The 27,233-nt window shown below is 35.6% G+C and overlaps 1 protein-coding gene across 1 annotated transcript in view; it reads left to right on the top strand.

Annotated features, from left to right (window-relative positions):
• The window catches only part of LOC306843050 (otogelin-like protein), a gene marked incomplete at its 5' end in the record, with an annotated part of 44,407 nt that overhangs the window by 15,719 nt on the left and 1,455 nt on the right, over positions 1-27,233 (top strand). Inside the window, 30 exons of the mRNA XM_079374285.1 lie at positions 607-741; positions 892-1,038; positions 1,124-1,243; positions 1,843-1,959; positions 2,305-2,461; positions 3,441-3,467; positions 3,563-3,736; positions 4,421-4,699; positions 4,990-5,107; positions 6,739-6,818; positions 6,933-7,636; positions 8,857-9,034; positions 9,844-9,986; positions 10,079-10,102; positions 10,204-10,296; positions 10,516-10,699; positions 11,143-11,360; positions 12,703-12,844; positions 12,950-13,135; positions 13,217-13,429; positions 14,228-14,332; positions 14,417-14,524; positions 15,093-15,194; positions 15,305-15,409; positions 20,579-20,619; positions 20,734-20,797; positions 20,892-21,070; positions 22,500-22,604; positions 23,533-23,652; positions 23,738-23,783. Coding sequence (XP_079230411.1) covers positions 607-741; positions 892-1,038; positions 1,124-1,243; positions 1,843-1,959; positions 2,305-2,461; positions 3,441-3,467; positions 3,563-3,736; positions 4,421-4,699; positions 4,990-5,107; positions 6,739-6,818; positions 6,933-7,636; positions 8,857-9,034; positions 9,844-9,986; positions 10,079-10,102; positions 10,204-10,296; positions 10,516-10,699; positions 11,143-11,360; positions 12,703-12,844; positions 12,950-13,135; positions 13,217-13,429; positions 14,228-14,332; positions 14,417-14,524; positions 15,093-15,194; positions 15,305-15,409; positions 20,579-20,619; positions 20,734-20,797; positions 20,892-21,070; positions 22,500-22,604; positions 23,533-23,652; positions 23,738-23,783 — 4,414 coding nt within the window. The remainder of the gene's footprint in view (positions 1-606; positions 742-891; positions 1,039-1,123; positions 1,244-1,842; positions 1,960-2,304; positions 2,462-3,440; positions 3,468-3,562; positions 3,737-4,420; positions 4,700-4,989; positions 5,108-6,738; positions 6,819-6,932; positions 7,637-8,856; positions 9,035-9,843; positions 9,987-10,078; positions 10,103-10,203; positions 10,297-10,515; positions 10,700-11,142; positions 11,361-12,702; positions 12,845-12,949; positions 13,136-13,216; positions 13,430-14,227; positions 14,333-14,416; positions 14,525-15,092; positions 15,195-15,304; positions 15,410-20,578; positions 20,620-20,733; positions 20,798-20,891; positions 21,071-22,499; positions 22,605-23,532; positions 23,653-23,737; positions 23,784-27,233) is intronic.

Raw genomic sequence — 27,233 nt, 5'->3', positions numbered from 1 at the left:
GTGGCTCTGTGGTGCTTTCAAAACATTGTTTGTTTGAGAGGTCTGACATAACATCTTCTTGCTCAACCAATGAGATGAGACTGGGGTGGGATTACCATTCAAAAGATTAAGTCTCTTATACTCACCAAAGCTGCATTTATTTGATCAAAAATACAGTAAAAACAGTAATATTTTGAAATATTTTTACAATTTAAAATAACTGTTTTCTATATTAATATTTTTTAAAATGTAATATTCCTGTGATGCAAAGCTGAATTTTCAGCATCATTACTCCAGTCTTCAGCGTCACATGATCCTTCAGAAATCATTCTAATATGCTGATTTGCTGCTCATAAAACAATTTTTATTATCTATGTTGAAAACAGTTAATATTTTTGTGGATTCCATGACTTTTTTTCAGAATAGAAAGTTCAAAAGAACACTATTTATTCGAAATTGATATCTTATTATAAATGTATTTTTGATCAATTTAATGCATTCTTGCTGAATAAAAAGATTAATTTCTTTAAAAAATCTCAAAGAAAGGTGTTTTTCAGAGGTAGAAATGATAAAGTGTCATGTATCAATTGCACACTATAGTTGCGTCAATCTTGTATCTAAATGTAGAGTGTTGGTGAGACGGAGGTGTCCATCATGGCTCAAAATAAAGATTGCTACGAAAGTGGCATTGTCTGCATGAAGTACCTGCTCATCTATGTTGGACTTACTAAAATCTACTTCAGTGACAACTCTGGTAAACCTGTGAGTAAAAGACATATCCCATCTATAGCTGATTAATGGCACATTTGTCCTTCCATAAACTAGGAGACTGGTAATTGTTTCTATGTTATCTTGTAGTCTGTATGTACTGTAGGCTGTGTTGATTTGAACTGGTTTGTGTTTGTCCTCCAGAGCACATCTACTGTTGTGGGAAGAGGATATGAGTTTCAGCTATGGGGTGCAGGATACTACACTGTGGTCCACTTTCCTGCTCAAGATCTGACCATTTTATGGGACCGCAAGACCACTGTCCATATTCGTGCTGGACCCCAGTGGAAGGTCAGAGTCGTTCTCTCTGAATCAGCAGTATAGTTTAATACTCTATAAACCGTTTTTCTTATAATGTATTTGACTGTGTTTTTAGGGTCAGGTGAGTGGTTTATGTGGAAACTTTGACATGGTAACAGTTAATGACATGACCACTGCTGGACATATGGAGGTCAGTAACGCACAGGCCTTTGGAGACAGCTGGGCTGTTGGACAGGTATGACACTTCAGGATACTATGAGACTGGATTGCACTAAATATACACTATTGTTCAAAAATTTGGGGTCAGGAAGATTTTTCTTGAAAATAATTTTTTTCAGCAAGAATACATTACCGGTAAGTTGATCAAAAGTAACAGTAAAAAAAATGTATGCTGTTCTAAAAAAACTGATTTAAATGAAAATTAATTTTCATCAAAGTCAAAGTTGCATCAAAGTTTCCAAAACAAAAAAAAATTAAGCAGTACAACTATTTTCAGCACTGATATTAGTTCTTGAGTAGCAAATCAGCATATTAGAAGGATTTCTGAATAAATTAGATTTTAAAATATATTAAAATAGAAAACTATAAAATTGTTAAAAATTGAAAATTATTTTAAATTGAAATAATATTTCAGCTTTTACTGTATTTTTGAACAAATAAATGCAGCCTTGGTAATTATAAAAACCTTGTTTTAAAAAAATCTCACTAACCCCAAATTTTTGAACCGTAGTGTAAAATGTTACTAGCGTAAAATCATAGTAAACTGTACTGTACACTGGAGTTACACTTGAAGTTTAGATTGACTAAACCGCTTTCATGTGTTTGTGTGTGCAGTGTGAGAGCGACTTTGTAGTTCGCAGACCGTGTGAAGGAGATCTCAGTCGGCAGCCGTATGCTAAGCGGGAGTGTGGCCTTCTCTACAGTGATGTATTTGCTCCATGTCACAATGTGGTGAGCAGCTCTCCTCTGGGGTATAACAACACATTTGGCCTACAGATAAAAAGGCCACGTCTTACCCACAGCCGCACACAGGCTGGAAAACGGCATCAGATAGACACACACACTGTCTGCGATGAACCATCTGATAGAAAATTTGAGATGTTTTATGCCATTCACAATCTGGCCACTCGGGGGCTGTAAAGGTTTGAAAAGATAGAACATTCCACCATCAACACATTCAGGTGGAAGTCAATAGTCCTGAGTGTGTGTTGTATAACCAATTGTGTGTTTGTGACAGGCTAATTGGGATTTTAGAGATCCATGTGTTGTGTGTAACTAATCCTTGTGGTCCCAAAGGTGGATGTGACCTGGTTTTATAAGAACTGTCTGACGGACACCTGCAACTGCAACCGTGGGGGTGACTGTGAATGTCTGTGCACCAGTATTGCAGCATATGCACACAAATGTTGTCAAAATGGTGTGACCGTGAACTGGAGATCCCCCAGCGTGTGTCGTGAGTACAAGCACACACATGAGGAAGCAAATTAACTTTTGACCCCTTTGTGCTGTCTGTCATGAAGGTTAATGGGTCAAAGACGAAAATGGGTTTTCAAGCATCAAAACAATTAATGTTTAATACAACTTCAAATTAGAATGTGTCCTGTTTAATTAAATTTTTATCTGAGCAAAAATTTATGACTGTCATACATTTTTACCTTTTATTTCTAGAAGACACCCACTTAAATGTCATTCAGTGTAACAATAGATCATATACCAAGAAATCTTGTCAGGCATATTTAGAACCAGAATCATTAGATGACATTAAAAGACTCACAGAATCACAGTGCAGCCCCCAAAACTAATAAATTGTCATTTTAAATCTTTACCAATCTTTGCCACTATCCTACAAACCACTAGGTTTTACCCATTTGTCAGGAGTTAAGTTTTTAATCATTTAAAATATAATGAAATTTAGTATGTTCATATTTTCTTTTGTATATTTTAGTAAGTACAAGTCAGAATGAGTATGTTATTTCATTTTTACATAAATCTGTTACGCTGATTGGCGATATGATACCCATATTTTCACCCAATTTCATGTTCACAAAATTTATTTAAAGTAGACACTTAACTTGCATTTAACGTGCTTTCTGTTTATATAAAATAAGTTTTTAAATTTAATTTGATGAGGACACCAAAATGATATGTCTTTGGCCCTAATACCCACAGACAAACAATCTTAACACTCCTAATGCAAAACTAAACCAGCATTCAGTTTGTGCTTTTCAGAACTGTTCCTCTTTGCTGTCAGGATCTGTTTACATAATCCGACTTTGATTCCGTATTCTGTTTCAGTTGCAGATTTGTCACATTAAAAAAAGTTAAATGCTCCGCTAATGCTGTTTCATGTTGCTTTTCAAGCTGGTAATGTTGAAATGAAAACTCATAATACAACATGATTGCGGCTAATATAAGTATTTTTCTTTTAACAGCATATGACTGTGAATATTACAACCAAGGTAAGAATGATTTATTCTGTTTATTTGCCTAGAATACTTCTGTAAGCACCAGAAGATCTTGGCACTAACCTTTTTATTTATGTATGCTTGTTTAGAGTTGGGAGAGGGTCCGTTCACTCTGTCCAGCGCAGAACAGAATGACTCTGCATGTGTGTTTGGGGCAAATGTGAGCAGTGGTGAAGTGTTTCCCCTTCTGAGGACCAATGCTCAACCCAGCACCATTTTCCACTTCATGATCACAACTGGACTATATAAGGACCGAGCTTCCAGTAAGCACATACTCTTCACTTCAACAGCAAAACAAATAAGTGAAAGAAATCACAGAAGAAAAAGATTAAAACTAATATGCAATCAAACACATGCTTAAATGCAAAATACAATGACCTGGTGTTGTCATTGGATTGGAGTGGATCTTTTTGCATTAAATGCTGCTTCACACAACTCTATGAGCTATGAGTCACTTACGATGTGGATTTGAAAACGCAATGCACAAACCACATTCCCAAATTTCTGACGAGAATCATTTATTAATCCCTTGTCAGCAAAAGAGAATTCTCTGCGGTTTTCTGTCAAAATAAAAGCTCTATATTTATTTGAAAGCAAATAAATTAATATTATATTAGTATATTAATATTAAATAAAATAAAACAATAATATCAATAATAATATTTTTTTATTTTACAGTACGATAGTATTAATTGCTATAGTAATGTATTTCTTAGTTGATTTCATTTTTATAATTGAAATTGAAATTTTATTTTACATTACAATAGTATTATTGCAACTGTAATATTTCTTTATTGATTTATTATTTATAATTTAAATAATAATAATAAACAACTGAACGAAATCGACCAGTTTCTGAAAAAAAAGTATACATTATCTCTGCCATTTATTTTTAGGCTGAATACTAGCATCTATTGATGTTTTTTTTTTATTTTGCACTGTTTCAGGACTTCCTGTTGTATCACTGGAGTCTGCAGAGAGGCCCAACTACTTTCTGTGTGTTACTGGGAACCGTGGGTTACGATTGGAACACTGGCAGCCTGGGGAAGAGTTCAGACGGAAGGCGACCTTCATCCACCACCAGGGTCTGTGGTTACCTGGGCGATCGTCTTTTGAGTTGCAAAGTCAGAAGGGTGTCTTCCTCACTCTCTCTCATACGCATACACGTGTTCAGAACTACGACCACTCACACACCTTCAAAATCAGCAGCAGTTTTATCATTGAGGGTAAGACCGTCTGCAAATATCTATATATCAAATACGCTGTGCAAATATACATTTTCTTATCATCAGGCCCTACACTGATTGTGGAATGGATATAGATATAGTGCAATGTATTAAAGAGAGCAGGCACACTTATTGGAAATGTGGAGTTTTGCTGATGCATGTCATATAAGCTCATATTACACCAAAAATACACTCGAAAAGCTCCTATAAAACAACAAGCTTACCAACCTCATTTGCAGTGCTTTCTCTAATGTCTCTAACGTTGTGATGGCTGTGTTCCTGCATTTTAGAGAGCAGTTTTGTGATCCCCTACCGCTTGATGTGCGAGTGGAAGTATCATGCATGTGCCAGTCCATGTGTGAAAACATGCAACGACCCCGATGCCACACACTGCCAGTTTTTACCTCCGTAAGATCATGTGCATATGCCAATACAATAATATATGTGACAGTTATACGAAAGGTGCTTGGTAAGGCAGGTGTTATACATTGTCATGTTTTACTACAAAATCAAAAGGAAGATATTTATGAAAATGAAGTTTTTACACTGCAAAAAATGCTTTTCTTACTTAGATTTTTTGTCTTGTTTCCAGCCAAAATATCAAAAATACTTAAATACTTAAAAAAAAAAACTTATTTTGAACAGAAAACAAGATTATTTTGCTTACCACATTGTCAGATTATTTAGCTTGTTTCAAGCAAAAATTCACTTAAATTTGACTTGTTTTTTCTGAAAACAAGACAATAATTTTTACTTGTTCAGAAAATCCTTCTTGATTTAAGAAATTTGAGATATTTTGGATGGAAGCAAGACAAAAAAATCTAAGTAAGAAAAGCATTTTTTGCAGTGTAGGACTAAGAACGGGGCCTCAAGATGACAAAAAAGATTTAAATTAATAAATTATTAATATATTAAAATAATCAAACTAATCTAATTTAAAATGCAAAAAACACTTGAAATCTAGATGTACACTGAAATTTATATTTATGACATATAAATAAAATATAATAAAGGTAAAATAATTTTATTTGAAAAATTAATAACCTCAATAACTTGTTTTCAACTGAAGAACACACAGTACAGTTCTTGAAACTTTCGAAGTCGATGAATCATGGCTACTGAATTTAATTAAAGTCAACACTCGCAGATTTTGTTAATGAAAAAACTTAATATAAAACAAGTCTCTTTATCATAGAGCCTTCAAGTCAATAAGTATGAGAACCACTGCTTTGGGAGCATTAAGAGTTTTGCTCTGTGACATTATCATGGCAGTTAATCACTTAATACACTTAAAAGCATACTTTTGTTACAGTAATGAAAATCATCAATGAGGATTATAAAGTAAAATAAAGACTAAATCAAAAAACTAAATTAAAACATCTGGACACACTGCAGTAATGTTGGAGTGAGAATGTTTGTGTTTGCATGCATGCATGCATGTTTGTCATTAAAATCAGGTCACAATGCATAACAAAATGTTAAACAGGCTACATGTTCTTGATCAAAATCCAATTTGTGACCCTGGACCACAAAACCAGTCATAAGTGTCAATTTTTCCAAATTGAGATTATACATAATCTGAAAGCTGAATAAATAAGCTTTCCGTTGATGTATGGGTTGTTAGGATATTTGGCCGAGATACAACTATTTGAAAATCTGGAATCTGAGGGTGCAGATTCCAAAAATCTAAATACTGAGAAAATTGTCCAAATGTAGTTCTTAGCAATGCATATTACTAATCAAAAAATAAGTTTTAATATATTTATGGTAGGAAATTGACAAAATATCTTCATGGAACATGATCTTTATTTAATATCCTAATGATTTTTGGCATAAAAGAAAAATCAATCATTTTGACCCATTCAATGTATTTTTGGTTATTGCTACAAATATGCCCCAGCGACTTAAGATTGGTTTTGTGGTCCAGGGTCACATATTAGGAGGAAAATATGACCTAGACATATTATGAGATTCACACAATTTCTTCAGAAAAAGTAAAAATCCACAGCTTTTGTCTTTCACTGTCTCATCTGGTTTAGAGTTGAAGGTTGTTTTCCACGTTGTCCCAAGTCTATGCTGTTGGACGAAGTGACCAGGCGGTGTGTTTACAAAGAAGACTGTACGTGTGAAACAATCATTCACATCACTTTCATCATCATCCTCTCTTTTAGAAACATTTATGCACACTGTTAGATTTGTCTTAGCACCTCTGTTGTTTCTGATGTGCTTGCAGGTGTGATACTATCCCCAACTCCGACTCCTTACATGTTCGTGACCCAATCAAACAGAACCACAGCGGCTCCATCGTCTGCTCCTACAACCACAACTACAACCACAACAACTCCCTCCACCACAATGGCAACACCAAGCACCTCTCCGAGCACAACTGCCAGTACTACAATCATAACTACACCTTTGGAAGCAGAGGATTTAATTGGCAGCCCAACTACACCCACATTACCACCAACCACAGTCTCTTCAACTTTGGCCACCACCACCTCCACTGAAACTCCCACAACTTCCTCTCCACCAATCACAGAACCTCCTCTAGTCAGCACTGCCCCGCCAACCACCACAGCCACGCCCACTACAGAGCCCATAACAACAGTTTTTACCACTTTATTATCTACCTCAACCACAGAGGTGCCAACCACACCCGAGCCCACCACTGAACCAGAGACAACGTCTCCAACAACCACCGTCCCGCCTGCTACAACCACCACTGTCATTACAACCGAGACCACAACTTCAGAACCGACTTCAACAACCATCACCACAGAGACAACATCTGTCTCCACAACAACCGAGGAGCCTTCGACTACCACAGCAGCAGTACCAACAACCTCTGAGATATTGCCTTCACCCTCCCCTTCACCTGAGACCGCAGGAATAACAACAGTGCTTCCTCCGTTCCTTCTACCCACAGGGCCCTGCACGGTAAGAGTTTGTGTGCTAGGGTTGGTCATTCTTATTAAATATTAAAATTTGATAGTATTCAGTGATATTCATGGTAAAATATACTTTAAATATGGAATGGAACGATGTTTGTAATGTTCAGTTCTGTTAATGGTTTATGAATAAGCAGTGAATGAATGAGAGCCATAACACAAATACATTCAAAATGATACACAAAATCATTTTCATGAATTTAAATAAAGAAAAAAAATTGATTAGTTTAAATATTTTAAATCGAAATATTATAAAATGTAAAACTAATAAAAATTGCAAAAGCTCATAACAAAATTAGTAAAACTTAAACTAAAATTAAAATGAAATCTGACAATGTAAAAATAAAAGCTAAAAATGAATATTATAATAAGTATATAAATAATACTAGAATCACTCTGTTGTAAACATCTCAACAGTAAACATCATGGCCAGTGTAGTTAAATTGTTGAACGAATAATTCTGTAGACATTCTTTTTAATAAATCGGTCAAAAACAACCACACAAATCAGTCTCGATGTCGTGTGTTGATTAGTTTGAATCAGTTGAATAACTCACTAACTGAATCAGAGAATCGCTTGTTGACTCACTCCTCATTAAAATGAAGAAATGAAACTGAATAAAAGCTTTTACTTAACTGTACGTCCACCTAAGACTTGTCAAGTCTCGTTACACCCTTAAATTGGTGTAATTAGTCAGTGGTTCAGACAACAACTTGCAGGTGAAGACTAATTCCTAGTATGTCTGAGTGTTCTAAGAAAAATATGTTTCGCCAATGATATGTTTTGACTAATCTTTCCTGAGATATCAGTGATGAATTCAACAGAGTTGACGTCTCCCATCTCCCTCCCTGACCTGGATACCTCTCTGACACATTTACACACACATGCTCATAAATATTCACATCTTCAAGATTAGTCGGTAATCCACATAGGGTGAACACTACTTCCAGTCTTAACTCCTTGTTCTTGAGTCATTCCTGTCCAATTGCCAAGATACTGATTTCCTGAGGGAAGAATCATGAGTTAAGATGCGGTACAGTGAATAATTGATGAATCTGTCATAATACAACACAAGAACAGGCATCAGAAAAGACAACTGATCAATGCGTACTACCTGAAATCACCCCAAGATGCCTTATATAGTTTTTGGTGGTGGAAAGGTTTATGTGCTGTCTGTCTCATGAACGTCTCTGTTTTGTATCCATACAGCCTCCATATTCATTACGTGTGGATGAGTGCAGTGAGTACATCTGCTTTAATGGACAGCTGATGCTGCATAATTCCTCTCAGCACTGCAGATACAACATCAGCCAGCCACAGTGCAACCTGCTGGGTACACCGATCCAGATCAACACAGACCCCTGCTGCCCACTGTGGCAGTGCCCATGTAAGACATACACACAGAGCTTTGAGCTTTGCTCTAGATGGGAGGTGTTTATATCTGTGGTATTTTAGTAGTAGTTATATACTATTATAGCGTTATTTTAAGTAAGCTTATACATATATATATATATATATATATATATATGTATGTAATTTTATTTTTATTTTTTAGTTATTTTATTTAAAAATATATTTTTTTTTAGCATTTTTTTTGTTTCTACTGTATGTAGATTTTATTTATTTTCAACTTCTTTAAGTTAGTTGCAAAGGCAACATTTCTAATTTTAATTTTTTTTAAAGTTTAAAAGTCTGTTCACACCAAGGATGGTAACTTATAACAATAACACTTAACATTAACACTAGGCTATACAGTTTTAAAAATCATTCTAAATTGATAAGAATATCCACAACTATAATGATAATACCACAGAGAAATTATATCATTGGGATCACTTTCAAAATGATTATTTCCAGTTGATGAATGCTATAAACCTTGACAGCCAATCAGTCTCCATCCTGCTTTAAAGAGCTCAAGCATTTAAAGCGGCAGATGACAAAACTGCAGCGCACGATTATAATAAACATGATCATGCGTTGGTGTGGACACTAGTAAAATTATCTTTATAGTTTTCGTTCTTGGTGAGAACAGGCCTTAAGTTTTTCCATCTAATATTTATATTTTATTTTAGTCACTGAAAACTATTTCATAGTTTTAGTTAACAATAACAAGACTGATTAAGTTTAATAAAGCATCAGAAACATTAAATGCCTTATTGGCTTTTAATGTTTGACTGTGTTTGTGTGTGCTGGCAGGTCGCTGCTCTATAATCTCTGACCTACGTGTGATAACGTTTGATGGGAATAATGTGGCTCTGTATGATATCGGTTCTTATATTCTGGTTCACCTGCCCAGAGAGAAAATAGTCGGGCACATTGAGAAATGCCCAACCAGTGAGGTAACCCCAAGCTTTCACTCTCCCATGAAGAAATGTACTGTCTTCTATATATGCTTTTCACATTTTATTAAATGCTTGACTTTTGCTTCCAGAGTGTGAACTACATCAGAAGACCTGTAAGTGTGTTGTTAGCTTATTTATGTTAAAATGTTATCTACTGTATTATAATCATCCTAATGAGGATCACAAGCTCATTTACCTTCTCTCTTCCTGTTAGACACCCTCTGGTGGAACCTCTGGTCTGTGTTTTAAGAAGCTTAACATTACATTACAATCGTACAGAATTATGATCAACCGCTTGGACCGGAAGGTAATGCTGGCAAGATTTTACCTGTTTAGTCATGAAGTTATGTTGTTCTAAACACAAAATGCAAAGCTGTATATTTAGTAGCTATTGTTTCAGCAGCCAACTGAGAAAAATCCAAGAAAATGGATCAAAACTGTATCATAATTCATGAATGCATCTATGCTTAATTGTGGCTCATTAAAGTGATTTATGTTGTTGAGTAACAATGGTTTGATCTGACAGGTTTCGGTGAATCAGATTACGGCACGGCTTCCTCTTACAAGGCAGAACCTCCATATTGATGACACTGGGACCATGTACATCATTAATACACCTGGTGGGATCAACATAAAGTGGTACCACAGCACTGGCATCATGGTCCTTCAGTTCACGGCTCCTGATAACACCTCCACTAGGGGGCTCTGTGGTCAGTGTGTTGTACTTGCACTTTGTAGATAACTGTGACCATGAAATCATATATGTTCTTGTTTACTTTCTTAATCAGTATCTGTGATATTATTGTGCACAAATCATCAATGCATGTTTGTGCTAAAGAAGAAAAATGCTTTTTATAATCTTTCATCAAAATGTAAACTTTTCTGCTGATGTAATCAGGTTTCATGGGTGGGGAAAAATATTCATAAACAATAATATAATATCCTACTTTTCACAATATGTCCAAACCCAGATAAAAAAATGTCCCACCCAGCATGAATATTTATTTAGTTTCATTCTGAAATATGTCACATTCTAGAAGCTAAATGTGTTTTTTCATGTTGCTTTTAATAATTTAGCAGCCTTCGGTCATTTGTGGTCATGTAAGTGTGTTTGATGTATATTGTTACCAGCGTATTTTGTTTTCTTTCTCAGGATGTTGTGATGGTAATCCAGCTGATGACCTGCGGCTGCCCAACGGTACAGTGGTCCGGGATATTGAGGACATCCCAGCATTTCTGCACGGATGGATGGTGGATACGTCAGAGGATACAGATTACTTCCGCAGAGTGGGAGACAACTGCACCACCGGCAACTGCTCCAAATGTTTCACCATGCTCAACCAGAGACCTTTCTCTAAATGTCACCACAAGGTACTACACACAAGCTTGAATACATATTCATGTGCAGGCATTGCTTTTAATAAGCAATTTGTAAATACTGTTGATCAGCGTTAGCTATAAAATCTAATTTAGCTTGTTCACATTTTAAATAATTCAATAATCATTACATTTTCCATATACATAATTTGGCCCGTATACTGTATTAACTCTATATTTTACCCTTTGTCCTCCCATTTTCAGCTATGTTGTTATTGCGGACTAAAACTTTAAACTATTACAAATCAGTTATAATAATTCAAATTCAAAAGCTGAAATAAATATAATATAAATATTAGATTAAAAACTTATTTAGAAAAAACTTAAAAATTGTAAATGTTGCATTGGCAACTGAGATAAGTTAATACACCGAAATAAAAGTAAATACAAGTTTGAAGTTTAAAAAGTTGAAGTACTGAACTTACTAAATCTTTACCACAAACGCTGCCTAAGGAGAGTGAGAAGTATCATCAAAGACTCCTCTCACCCCAGTCACAGACTGTTCACTCCTCTCCCATCTGGGAGACGTTATAGGAGTCTTCGCTGTCGCACCAGCAGACTCAGGAACAGTTTCTTTCCATCAGCTGTCAGCCTACTGAACTGCAATCTCAGGCGCTGAACACTACATCCAAGATGGACCACCTAATGGTTTAAAAAACAAAACAAAAAAAACTGCACTGTTCAATAAGATGTCTGCACTCCTCACTCACAATGTTCTTATTGTTTCCTCTGTTATTTTGCACATTTCTGATATTTTGCACATTTCTACCTCCGGATGCCATTAAGGTCATTGGCCATATATAAACATATGCTACTTGCATACCTCACTTTATAATGCACCTTCTGTTTATACTTCCTTGCAACCTAAGTTGTATGTATAGTCATTTGCACTGAGCTATTCTCTCGCCCTCTACCTCATAACTTGCACTATGTCATAAAACTTAATGTATATACACATATTTATTTATATACTTTGTTATTTGCACTTCTGGTTAGATGCTAACTGCATTTCATTGGCTCTGTACTTGTACTCTGCACAGTGACAAAGTTGAATCTAATCTAATCTAAAAAATAAATCAAAGCAAAATAGAAAAACAGTAACAAGCTCATAACAAAATTACTAAAACAAATTAAAATGAAATATAAAATAAAAGCTAATTCATAATATTAATAAATACTATAATAGTATATAAATAGTACTAAAACAACATACATTTTTACTTTAATTTTAATTTAGAGAAATTTCATCCCCACAGGCTTGTGAAAGTTCATACATACCTTAAATGTGACTTGACAAATTTTATATTGGATTATTTTTCCAAATGTTGTTTTGAAGGTTTCTCCAGAACACTTCTGTGATAAGATATGGGCTGGTGACCTACATTATAAAGAGCATGAGTGTGACTTCCTGGCTGCTTATGTGGCCATTTGTTACACGCATCAGATCTGTTTCAGCTGGAGGAAAAGCAACTTCTGCCGTGAGTGTGTTTACAGATACTGTTTGGATGCATTTTCAATGCTTATTTTTTGACTGGTAGCATATTTTTTCACTTTTGCATATTTGTATGTGTTTGTACATGCAGCACTCAAATGTCCTCCTGGCAAAGAATATAAACCCTGTGTGAATACATGTCAGACTCGGACATGTCAAAACCGAGATTACTATGAAGAGAGCACCTGTTCTTCTATCAGAGAGGAGTGCGTTTGTAAAAGTGGTTCCATCCTGCACCGAGCAGACTCTGCCTTCTGTGTCACCGAGGACCAATGCGGTGAGAATGCCACTCTATAAATTTGCTCGCATGAAAAATAAAGTGCTGTTGTGATAATGGCTGTTATTTCCATGTGATCAGTGTGTACGGATAACGATGGTGCTCCACGCGCCCCGGGTGACGTGTGGAACGGTTCTCTGCGTGGATGCTGTCTGTTCAAGTGTCTGGAGAATGGTAGTGTTGTTCCTGTGGAACCCGAGTGTAGTTATGAACCTGCTTCGCTGTGTGAGAGGGAGGGAGAGTATGCAGTCGATGTGCTGGAGGAAGGAGTCTGCTGTCCTAAGAAGATTTGTGGTAAAAAAAAAAAAAACACATGGATGTATAATTCACAAATCCATCAGAAATAGTATACCATCCTGGCACATTTGATGTACTATTTATTTTTATTTATTTTTTATATACTATGAGCTGGAAAGCTCTAATCTCTCATAATAATCGCACATACAATATGTACTACAGTTCAAAAGTTTGGGGTCATTTAAAAAAAAAAAAAAAAAAATTATACTTTTACCCTGCAGTTGTGCATTAAGTTACTCTAAAATGGCAATGAAGAGAATAAATGTATCACAGTTTCCACAAAATAAAAAAAAATTGATCAGCACAACGGTTTTCAACACTGATAATAATCAGAAATGTTTCTTGAGCAGCAAATCAGCATATTAGGATGATTTCTGAAGGATTATGTGACACTGAATGCTGGAATAATGATGCTTAAAATTCAGCTTTGCGTCACAGTAAGTAAAATTTTAAAATGCATTACAATAGAAAAAAATTAAAACATATTTCACAATATTACTGTATTTATTGTATAAGAGATACAAGAGACTTCATTCAAAAACATTAAAGTTGACAAAAATCTTCATTAGATACACGCAAAACATTTAGATTTTATCTTTCTGCATGAAAATTATTTATCCTGTTTGTTTGTTCCCTTTGTCTTTTTATAAATGTTTATTAATTTTATTTTCCTGTTTTTGTTGATGTTGCACAAAACATCCTAATAAATAATGAAACAAATCAGATATGCACATAAAAAATGTACAGTATTTCCTAGAAAATATGCATGACTGATGCTCGTGTCTTTGTGTGTAGAATGTAACCTCACCATCTGTCAGACTGAAGTGCCTAGCTGTGAGAATGGAGACAAGCTGATGATTGGCTACAGCGCTCTGTCCTGCTGTCCTGAATACAGATGTGGTAAGAGCTCATGAAATCCTTCTTCTGATTGGCTGTTTATTTGGTCAGTGGACAAAGGTTAGACTTCTGATTGGTCTCTGTTAGAATGTGATCCGCTGGCATGTCAGAGTGTTCCTGCCCCAATCTGCAGAGAAGATCAATTCCTGGTGGAGGTCAGAGGGGCACACGCTTGCTGCTACAGCTACATGTGTGGTAATAATATATTATAAATACTCAAATACTACAGCTGACATTCTCATCTCTATGCTGACAATACATTAATTTTTGTATTCAATTATAATTAATAATAAAATAATTATCAGGAGGTTATGTTTTTTTAGTATTTAATTATACTGGTACACACACACACATTTAATTTAGTACTAAACATATGTACTAAATATATGATTTAAAATAATTCAAAATAGTAATTGTGAAGCCTGTATATAGTTGTCACGGTGCACACACAAGGAGGATACAGGGCCATGCAGACGAGGAGTAGCTGTGAGAACAGACAGGAACACCGGGGAGTAACGAGTAGACCAGACCAAATCAAACTGAATGGACAGGACTATAAATACACAGGATAATCATAGATAATGAGACAAACACAGCTGGACAAGAATTAACTAATAATCACACTAGACAAGGACAGGAAACAAACCAAATAAGGAAACATGAGGCGGGAACACATGACACACACGACAGAGGTCTGACAATAGTATATATAAAGATATAAAATTATTTATAATTCAAATAATAATTTGAATATGTTTTGCAGTGTGCGAGTCCTGTATTGACCCTGTACCAGTCTGTTTGCCTGGAGAGATACTGGCTGTGGATGTGAACACCACTAATCACTGCTGTCCACAGTATCATTGTGGTAGTTATAACAAACACACTAGCAGTCACTGTACTGAAGTGCCCAGTCATTTTGTTTCGTAATGAAAGTAGAAACATGACGTGTTTAAAGGATGTGTTTTGCTCTTTCAGTGTGTGATATGAGTCTGTGTCCTGAGCCCAGTGTGAGTTGTGCTCCTGGAGCTGTGCTGGTGAAGAGACCTGTGCCGGACAGCTGCTGCCCAGAGACACACTGCGGTACTGGACACATGCACACTTACATAGATATCTAAACAGTGACTTCCCGGTGACTTCTTTTTGTTTTTTAAGATAATCAAGATAATTTATACTTACTACAGAATAACCCTCAAATTCTCCTTTTGACGTTTTAGAAGACATTATTTTGTCCCTTTCTGCACTATTATTCCTTTTGTGAATATTTATTGTTTTTTGTTGATTTGGAAAACCTCTGTGGACATTTTTTCAACCGTTCTCTCCTAAATAAAGCTAAACTAAAACATGCACAAGCACACAGATAGAGAAATATTACACTAAAAAGTAACATGCTTGTGTTTTGGCACGAGTATAGTGTAAATTGCAAGATACTCTTAGTACACTACCGTTCAAAATTTTGGAGTCTGTAAGATTTTTAAAGGGGTCATATGATGCTATTTCAATTTTTCCTTTCTCTTTGGAGTGTTACAAGCTATTCATTCATAGATAGGATCCCTAAAGTTGCAAAGACTAAAGTCTCAAACCCAAAGAGATATTCTTTATAAAAGTAAAGACTTGTCCACTCCCTCCTAAAACGGCTCATTCAAACACGCCCCCACATGTCTGCTCACTGTGTGGGAAGATTTGCATAGCACCGCCCAAATGTATACACAAAGAAAGAGGGCATAATTTTTATTCTCGCTGTAGTATTGTTGCTGCCGCCGGCGCCATGTCCTGGAGATGCCGTTTCGTCGCGAAAACGAAAGTACTTTGTTTGGGCTTCCAAAAGAGGACACAACTAGAAATCAGTGGTGAAGTTGTATTTACAACACTTTTTCCAGAACAGTTCAAGCCAAATATTAGAGTGTGTGCAGCATAATTTACGGAGGACTGTTTCCTGAACCTGGGAGAGTAGCCTACAATGCCAGGTGTGCACAAAGGCTGTTTCTATAAAGTGGGGCAATTCCAACTTTGCAAGGACAGTCTGACTCACAGCCTGTAAGTGTTTTCTTATTTAAAGAATTTGCCACTGACAATTCAAACGCGAGTTTTGAGCAGTGTAGAGTAGCATTTGTTGTTTGTCGTTTCTCCGATCACAAATGCAGACATGGTAATGTTTACATGGCGCGATGCAATGCGACGTGTAAAAAGACAGTATAAGCCATTAAAATCTGTAATTATGTCCCCACTGGATGCAACAAATGCCTTGTTTATAATGGGTTTGTAAGGTCCACACATTTGGCCCAAAGAAGGTATCCAATGCTGGATGAAGGTTTCCTGCGTGTTTGGTCTTTTCAATGCGCAAAGTTCTTTAAAATTCTAATCTAAATCCATTTTATTATTTAATCTGACTCCATTTTATTATGATCTCGTATTTAGGTTGAAATGTAAATTGGTTGTTTGTCTATTTCCAATTAGTATTCTTCTGATATTTGATTATTCTAGTTAACTCTTTACTTTATATTTACTCGTTTATTTCGGGTGCTCATGTCTCTAACAAGGATACAACTTAATCTACTAGTGTCAATAATTACAGAGTAAAACAGAATAAGATCAAATGTAACAATTTATTATCAGTCATGTAAATACTGTATGCATTATGCCAATTACACAGCACTTCAAAGAGATCAAATCATATCAATACAAAACATCAAATAAATCTACGAGTAGAAGATGCATACCTGACATTATAGAAATACATATGGCTCGTTTCCACTGAGCGGTACAGTACAGTACAGTTCAGTACAGTACGATTTGTTATGGGTAACCCTGATCAGGCTTGCGTTTCCAACAGTACCCTTTACTTGATAGGCATGGTGTATGCCCGAAAGTAGCGATCGACAATAAATTGTGACAATAAGCAGAACTCTGCCTCTTTTATGTCAGTTTTAATGAACAATAATAGCCATTATAAAAGTATAAGTACAAAGTATACAAAGTAACAGATGAACATATATTGAGAAACAGTTATTATCTGTGTGAAAATATAAAAGTATAAAATACACTGTTATATTTTTTGTGTGTGTTTGCGCACTCTGATGTAATAAGCAGAACACAGCGGAACGAGTGAAGGAAAAGCTTTATCCCCTAGTATAATGCAAAAGTGACTGATTCTGGTAAACCAATCAACTTCTGCAGTGAGTTTAGCTCCACCCTTTTGGTACCCTTTGCTGTGCTAAGTACACCAACAAAAGGGTACCAAAAAAGTGGTACGGTATGGTTCGCTATTTTGGTACCATTCACAACTTCTGACAATGGAAACGGACATAATTGCGTACCGTACTGTACCGAACTGTACTGCTTAGTGGAAACGAGCCAATAGTGTGAAGTATAGAGACACACCACAATACGGGCTTCTGGCTACAGAATTGCCCGATCCTTTTGCCACATTTCCTTAAGTACTTCAGACCAAGACCCCCGAGATGGAGACAGGAGCTAGCAATTGGAATTTGCATTGATTGAGTTAACACCTTTTGGGACAAAAGGTAATTTTGCATGAAAACCACTGGGAACTGACCCGCCCTCTACAGTGTGCAAAATATCTTTGAACTCTTAGGATCTGTATTACATTTTAGTTTACTTATAAGAATGAGACCATTGTACCAGTCGCCCTGAGACAATTCAAATGGTACCAAACATGACTGTAAATATCACTTGCATTAATGTAGAACATTACATTCTACTATTGACCATTCTGAGTGAGTTGAGTGAAGGGAAGGAAGGGGATGAAAAGGAACTGATCCATATGTGAGAGGCGTTTTCCTGCATTTTCTCTCAGTGGGATGTGGAGACAGATGTCTGTATGTTAATACACTGTGTGTGTGTTGTCCATCTCAGAAGTTCAAAATGTCTGAAGTTCTGTAATACTTACAGGTTTTATTGTTTTTGTCTTGTCGTCCCGGGACACAGCATCACAATACGGTAAGGGGCGTAACATTTGTTACATGCTTGAGGTATTCGGCCAATCACAACGCACTGGATAGCTGGCCAATCAGAGCACACCTCGCTTCTCAGAACGATGAGCTTTGTAAAAAATCGACACGTTTCAGAAAGGCGGGCCATAGAGGACCAACAGTAATGTACAAACCCGATTCCAAAAAAGTTGAGACACTGTACAAATTGTGAATAAAAACAGAATGCAATGATGTGGAAGTTTCAAATTTCAATATTTTATTCAGAATACAATATAGATGACATATCAAATGTTTAAACTGAGAAAATGTATCATTTTAAGGGAAAAATAAGTTTATTTTAAATTTCATGGCATCAACACATCTCAAAAAAGTTGGGACAAGGCCATGTTTACCACTGTGTGGCATCCCCTCTTCTTTTTATAACAGTCTGCAAACGTCTGGGGACTGAGGAGACAAGTTGCTCAAGTTTAGGAATAGGAATGTTGTCCCATTCTTGTCTAATACAGGCTTCTAGGTGCTCAACTGTCTTAGGTCTTCTTTGTCGCATCTTCCTCTTTATGATGCGCCAAATGTTTTCTAGGCTGGCCATTTCAGTACCCGGATCCTCCTTCTATGCAGCCATGATGTTGTAATTGATGCAGTATGTGGTCTGGCATTGTCATGTTGGAAAATGCAAGGTCTTCCCTGAAAGAGACAACGTCTGGATGGGAGCATATGTTGTTCTAGAACTTGGATATACCTTTCAGCATTGATGGTGCCTTTCCAGATGTGTAAGCTGCCCATGCCACACGCACTCATGCAACCCCATACCATCAGAGATGCAGGCTTCTGAACTGAGCGCTGATAACAACTTGGGTTGTCCTTGTCCTCTTTAGTCCGGATGACATGGTGTCCCAATTTTCCAAAAAGAACTTCAAATTTTGATTCGTCTGACCACAGAACAGTTTTCCACTTTGTCACAGTCCATTTTAAATAAGCCTTGGCCCAGAGAAAAACCCTGCGCTTCTGGATCATGTTTAGATATGGCTTCTTTTTTGCCCTATAGAGTTTTAGCCGGCAACGGCGAATGGCACGGTGGATTGTGTTCACCGACAATGTTTTCTGGAAGTATTCCTGAGCCCATGTTGTGATTTCCATTACAGTAGCATTCCTGTATGTGATGCAGTGCCGTCTAAGGGCCTGAAGATCACGGGCATCCAGTATGGTTTTCCGGCCTTGACCCTTACGCACAGAGATTGTTCCAGATTCTCTGAATCTTTGGATGATATTATGCACTGTAGATGATAACTTCAAACTCTTTGCAATTTTTCTCTGAGAAACTCCTTTCTGATATTGCTCCACTATTTTTCGCCGCAGCATTGGGGGAATTGGTGATCCTCTTGCCATCTTGACTTCTGAGAGACACTGCCACTCTGAGAGGCTCTTTCTATACCCAATCATGTTGCCAATTGACCTAATAAGTTGCAAATTGGTCCTCCAGCTGTTCCTTATATGTACATTTAACTTTTCCGGCCTCTTATTGCTACCTGTCCCAACTTTTTTGGAATGTGTAGCTCTCATGAAATCCAAAATGAGCCAATATTTGTCATGACATTTCAAAATGTCTCACTTTCAACATTTGATATGTTATCTATATTCTATTGTGAATAAAATATAGGTTTATGAGATTTGTAAATGATTGCATTCCTTTTTTATTCGTAATTTGTACAGTGTCCCAACTTTTTTGGAATCGGGTTTGTACAGTATGTGGGAAATAATGTGTTTATAATAATGTGAACCTTAAACCACATAAATACATTGCATTACACCAAATACACAAAATAATGTTCTTTTTAGCAACGTCGTATGACCCCTTTAAGAAATATTTTAAGAAATAAATATTATTTAGCAAGGATGCAAAAATTTATCAGAAGTGACAGTAAAGATATTTGTAAATGTTCTATTCATCAAAGAATCCTGAAAGCACAACTGTTTTCAACATTTCAGCAAATCAGCATATTATTTTTCTGAAGAATCATGTGGCACTGAAGACTGGAGTAATGATGCTGAAATTTCAGCATTGGATCACAGGAATAAATCACATTTTGAAATAAATTACAATAGAAAACAATAATATTTTACTATATTACTGTTTTGAGAAGTAAATGCAGTCTTGGTGAGCAAAAAAATGAAACCCCATACTTTTAAATGGTAGTTTATGAATCAAAGTTCCTTGTAATGCCATCATTTTACCATGGTATTGCCATACAAGTATTTTCTATATACTTACAGTTTCATTTGTAACATTTGTTTTTTTTAGAATGTCAGTGTCACAACGTTACACTTCCTGTCTGCACTGCGGTGAGTGTTTTAAAATGTATTCTGTGTGTGAATACTGTGTATATATAGTGTATTTTGTTGCCATAGTGAATTCTCCTGTAACCACAGTGTTATAATGTGACCTTTGTGTTAAAGGGTGAAATGAGAGTGGAGGAACCAGACCCCGGCGGCCCGTGTGGATGCCCACTGTATCACTGCAGTAAGACTCACTAACACACTCCAAATGCCACACTATTCAATGAAACTGAAATACAAGTGCGTTTTTATGTGTACCTGTGTGTATGTGTGTGTAGAGAAGGCAGAAGTGTGTCTGTTTCAGGGCGTGACGATATTGAATCCGGGCCAGTCTATGGTGCAATACTTTGAGGGGGAACTGTGTTACACCGTTCAGTGCCTCACACATAAAGACCCCAGCACCGGGTTCTACGCCATGGAAGTCACCACTGCCAACTGCTCTGAGAAGTGTGAGCCTGTAAGTCACATGACTAATGCAACTTTCAATATATGTATTAACAGATACTTCCAAAAATATGAAAAGTGTTGCATGATTTTCCATTAAATTCATGAAAATGAATTTGAAAAGGGATGTAAGATGAAATAACATAGCTCTTTTAAACTTTAAAATATTTCAATGTACAATATAGACTAGGGTTAGTCCAGTGGCTCTCAAACTTTTTTGGTCACGCCCCCCTTTAAACCTATAAAAAAAATCTGGCGCCACCCTTTCCCGAATCCCCATCTCACCTCCGACTGCCAAATAATTTCAATAAACCTTATGAAAAATTAATGCTTTTTTAATTTAAAAAATCTACAGTGGAAAAAACACGTGCAATACTTGAAACATTGAAAAATGGCATATAGAGAATAACTGTTATTATTATTATTATTATTATTATTAGTCTCCCTGTAAGTTTTTTCATTTGTATTTATTTATTTAGTTGTTTTTTTGTTTTTTGTGGGTTTCATGCTGTCCGCTGAGGCATAGGACACTCACAGGCCTTTCCTCCTCACCAATGAAATTAACACTGTATCTGCACCGGATGCGAACGGCAAAATACATTATAATCAGTGACACTCTTTACACTGGATTTTTCTTTTATACCAAAAATCATTAAGATATTAAGTAAAGATCATGTTCCATGAAGATATTTTGTAAATTCCTACTGTAAATATATCAACTTAATATACATTGCTAAGAACTTCATTTGGACAACTTTAAAGGTGATTTTCTCAATATTTAGATTTTTTTGCACCCTCATATTCCAGTTTTTCAAGTAGTTGTATCTCGGCCAAATATTGTCCTATCATAACAAACCATACATCAATGGAAAGCTTCTTTATTCAGCTTTCATATGATGTATATATCTCAATTTTGAAAAATTTACACTTATGACTGGTTTTGTGGTCCAGGGTCACATATTTTCTGCATTTAGCTTTTGAATAACCAGCACCTGCCTGGGTCTGTGCGACTTCATCTATGGCTTTTCTCTTCTCTTTCACACACCGATCCATCTGCCATTCAAAGTTACATCCTTTGGCTGTTTACAGTTTTATTTTTCTGCTGATGGCCCCCCACACTTTGAGATCCACTGGGTTAGTCATAACAGTGGTGCAGCACCAGTTTCAGCCATCTAAGGGTTTTGGTGCAAGAACATTTTAATAACATTCAATAAGTGGATTTTATGGAATAAACAATGCTTCTGAAATGTAGAATATGGCCTATAATATATTTACATTGAATTTTCTTCTATAGTGTTATAAATTTATTATTGATGTATTTGTTTTGCATTTACATTTTTATTTATATATATATATATATATATATATATATATATATATATATGTATGTATGTATGTATATTTTTAATATTTTAATAATTTTTGTGTTTTTCTTACTGTAGCATCAGGTTTATGTACCATCATCTGATCCACATGTGTGCTGTGGCTCCTGCAAAAACATCTCATGCTCATATCCCAGTGAAAACGGGACTACAGAAGTATTTATGGTAATTGCACTCACTGTCTGGTGCTTTTTGTTAACATATAAAATCATAGTCAGAAAAATCTCATTTTTGGAAATGGAAGAGTTTATTGAACCTTCAGACAAAATAGTTTTTAAATCTATATGCATATGAGTATTTGATACATCAGACTTTTATGGCTCATATAATATGATATAGGAGAATATGGAGATCATTCTCGAGGAGGAAAAACACCTCAATATTATTCAGGGGCAAAAATATGCAATTTGGTGCAGTTGCTGATATTCATATGACCAAAACGTAAGATGAAATTCTGATGCTTGTAATGTGAATCACTGAGATCTTTATAGCAGTATAGCAGATATGAATTGCATCTAAATATTATCATTATTACTATAAATATTACTAAGTAATATTTAAATGCTAAGTTTTATGATCATATAATATACAAAGATAATTGACAGATATACAAATAAACATTCCTCAAAAGCCTGATATGTCATTTTTGATACATTTAAACATGATTTCTCTGAAAAATTAAGGACCTAAGTTGCTTCAGCCCAGCAAGTGTTCATGTTGAAACACTTTAAGTAAAGATTTCAAAGCAAAAAGACCCGTGAACCACAACCTGAAGGGAGATGTTTTTTACAGATTTTGATCATGCTGACAGTTTAGAGTCATTAAATATGATCCAGTATGCTGTATGCAAACTTGCTGCATTTTGAGAAAAAAAAATGGCAAAAACATTATTCACTGTATTTGTGAACATTTTCCCCTTTGAGGATGTGCACAAATGGATGTTTTGTCAGATTTTCTGGGGGCATTTTTCAGTAAATTTATTGCTACTGTAGGTCAAAAACACACACAAAAGCACTTCATTGTTTTCATGAAATCCAAAAAGCCTAAGCCTCAAATGCATTAACCTGATAGTGTATTTTGATGTGGTTTGCAGGCAGGAAGCTCATGGGTGGCTAACTGCACACGCTTTGACTGTATGGAGACTGCAGTAGGCGCAGTAGTTCTGGCCTCTGGAGTGGTCTGTCCTCCTTTCAATGACACAGAATGTATTCAGGTCTGACTAAAATCAATGTATTCTTATAACTTTTCTGTAACAGTTTGTGTTGTTGTTGTTCTAACCTCTGTGCTTTGTGTTTCAGAATGGAGGCATAGTTCAAACGTATGTGGACGGTTGCTGTAAGACATGTAAGTAAGAGTGTCTGGGGCTGGCTGTGCTTTCTGGGAATGCTGGGGGCTGTTTTGAACAGCATGATGGAGAAGCAGTGCTGGGCTTTACTAGCTGCTGGTTGCATTGTGGTTAGAAGCTCCCTGTTGTCCCGTTGAAAAAATGAGTGCTGCTGTACACATCTTATGGGCCTCTTTCATTCTTTTCTTTTCAGTTTCAATTTCATGTGCTTTTCCTTGTTTTCAATTCTCTCTATAATACAATGAGTGTACACACCATGATCTAGGAAGGAATTTATATATTTCAGCACAAAACAAAGTGCTTACGGGGTTTTTGCTATATGGTTCTCCTCTCTATGCGTTCTTAACTTTATCTTTGTCTTTTGTGGCTCAAGCTGGAGTTTGTGCTACGGGATTGGTGTTTGTGGTTTTTAACTGCCTCTTGTCAAAGCTTGGTGCTATGTACAGTATAAACAGGTTCAGATGAATGCAGAATCAGAATTGTACAGTAATAACTTGTTTGAGTTACCAGTATGGGTTTTTCAGTGGCCCATGTTTCAGGTTTTGATCAGCTTAATCACATCAAATGATATTTATGCTAAATCTGGGTTCTCATATTTTTGTAATGTCAAGAAATTTTAAAATTGTCATATCTAAGCCTAAAAAAGTAATGGAAATTGATCAAATCTAAAAACAAGTTGCAGAAACATAATCAATTTTAATTGTCAATATAAAATTCTGTTTGTGTTTAGCTCTAAAATATATAATAGGCTTGTAATTTTGTGAGAGAATTCGTTATTAAATGATTTTTAAAAAATCCTTATCCAGTTGTCTTTAATAATTGGGAAAATAAAAGGTTTGGGAACCCTGTATTTTGCACAAGATTTCATTGACATGCACAAAAACAAATATCAACCAAATATTTGTGCATTTATTATCTTGGATTACATTTTATAAAAGCGTAATCCTAAGTAGATCAATATATTGGTCTATCACTAATAATAATAAGTGCATTATTATATTTATATACATCTTGCTGTTAAAAAATTGGGGCCAGTACAAGTTTTTAAAAGAGGTCTCTTATTCTCACCAAGGCTGCATTTATTTGATCAAAAATACAGTAAAAAAAAGCAATATTGTGAAATGTGTAATAACTAATTTTAATATAACGGAAGATGTAATTTATTCCTGCATCATTACTCCAGTCTTCATTGTCACATGATCCTTCGGAAATCATTATAATATGCTGATTTACTGCTCAAGAAACATTTATTACTGCTGCTTAATATCTTTGTTGAAATCATGATGCATTTTTTTCAGGATTCTTTGATTAAAAGGAAGTTGAAAAACAGCATTTATTTGAAATAGAAATTGTTTGTAACATTATGAATTGCTTTACTTTTGATCAATTTAATGCATCCTTGCTCAATAGAAGTATTAATTTCTTTAAAAAAAAAAATGACTGACCCCAACATTTTTGAATAGTAGTATATGTATTTTTGCATTACTTTTAAACCAAGGAAAGGATATTGGAAAATGCTGCATGAATCTTTTTTTTAATAAACTATTAGATAAGAGCCAGCGGTCTTGATTACATTGGCATGGCATGCTAGAGGGATTCAGAGGTGATTTTGAGGAAAAATTCAACATGTCTGGCATGTGCCTTCGCTGGCTATGTGCTATATTTGCTTCCATTAAACTGGTATGTATTTTTTGTGTAAGCGGTGGGTCTGTGCATCTTTGTACGCATGAGGGGCGCAGGTTTGTGTGTGTTCGCACTGGTTTGGGGCTCTTGCGTTTGTGCTGCGTGCTGGAAGCTTTACGAGCGACTTCAACCAGAAGAGTTTGATATCACCTTGTGAGTTTGTGAACCTGCCCCTGTGTGTTTCTCAGGTGCTGGACTTGGTTTGTTGCCTTTTTCCGTTAGTCCAGTAACACCCACTGCTAGTACTAACTGTGATACAGGTACTCACTCATCTACTGAATTATCTTTATCTGTGTCTCATAACATTGTGTGTTTTGAAGAAAATATTTTACACTTATCACTTTCAGTCTTGCCATTATTTTCTTTTAGTTTGAGTGAACTGATTGATTAAGTGTGTGAGACATTTTGCCTGTAATAGAAATTTAATTGAATCACCCTCGTGTTGTTTCAAACTCTTACACTATATTTTTTTCTGTGGAAAACATATTTAAAATTTCTTAAATATCATGCACCACCCTTATGTTTAATTCAGATATGACCTGCATTTTTTGGCAGGTTTTGCAGCAGGTTTGATATTTATTTTTATTACCTTTTTTAATATGAATATATGTATTTTTCTTATGTTTTCTTATTAAAATAAAAAAAATTCCCCTTAGGTTTTACAAAAAAAAAAAGTCTTAATGCACTGAAATGTAATCGACTTTTTTATTGAATATTTTAATAATTCTTTTTAATTGTTTTGGGGGAGAGACTTGATAGCATAATGAACTTTCATTGAAACAATATCAATATTGTTGTGGAATGACATGAGGGGTGAGTAAATAATGGCAGAATCATAATTTTTATGAACTGTTCCTTTATAAAAATTATGATACTCGCACTCATAAACATCTGTGTAAAATTCAGACACAACTGCATTGTATACACACTCATCCGCTGTCTCTCCAACCATCTCAGACACACAGCTATGAAGTCTTGATTTATTTCCTGTAGAAACCCCCTGATAAATCTTCAAAACCTGTCCTCCGTTTGAACCTCCAGAATCCCTGTTTCAAAATTAATGGGCTTGAAGTTTATAACACTCACACACTGCCCTCAAAAGAGTTAAATGCCTTTCATTTTATCATTGTTTTACAAACAAAAATGACATATGGGTGAAAAGTTCAGTTCTCAATGGTGCTACTTGATCATTTTCAGACAAATGTCACCATGGTAACTAACATGCCAATCAAGTGGAGCCCCCAAGGTGCAGCAATAATAGTCACTGAGCCTGCTGTGTTCTTGTGTGTGTGTGTGTGTGTGTTTGACTCATTGTTATAGCTGCATTTACAAAGATTAAACTCTACTTGGTTTAGCTGTCAAAACCGGCGACAGCTGAATACGTATCATAGATGAATATTCCAAGCTTGTGAAAATGCAGTACTAAACATCAATACGTTTTTTAATATGTATGTTATTATTAATAATGTTGTATTAAAATATCACATATATTGTATAAGTACTGTATGAGTATGTTTAAAGTCAACGTAATGTCTTATTGCATGTTCCTGAACATATCGCTCATTCTTCCATATATATATAAAACAGTAGGTAATGCCGTCGTTCTGAAATCAGGCCAAAAAATATTTTTTTTTATATATATTTATAATGTAATGCTAGTTAATGTAACGTTACAGCAATAATAAGAAATAGCCAAATCCAGATGTGTCACATTCCAGAAAAAATTGCTTATTAATATAGTTTCATGTTGACTTCAAACACAAAAT

The sequence above is a fragment of the Barbus barbus genome (assembly GCF_936440315.1).
Source record: "Barbus barbus genome assembly, chromosome: 23".
NCBI classification, from domain to species: Eukaryota; Metazoa; Chordata; class Actinopteri; order Cypriniformes; family Cyprinidae; genus Barbus; species Barbus barbus.
Note: the sequence above shows the minus strand (reverse complement) of the source record. Positions and strands in the feature narration are given on the sequence as shown.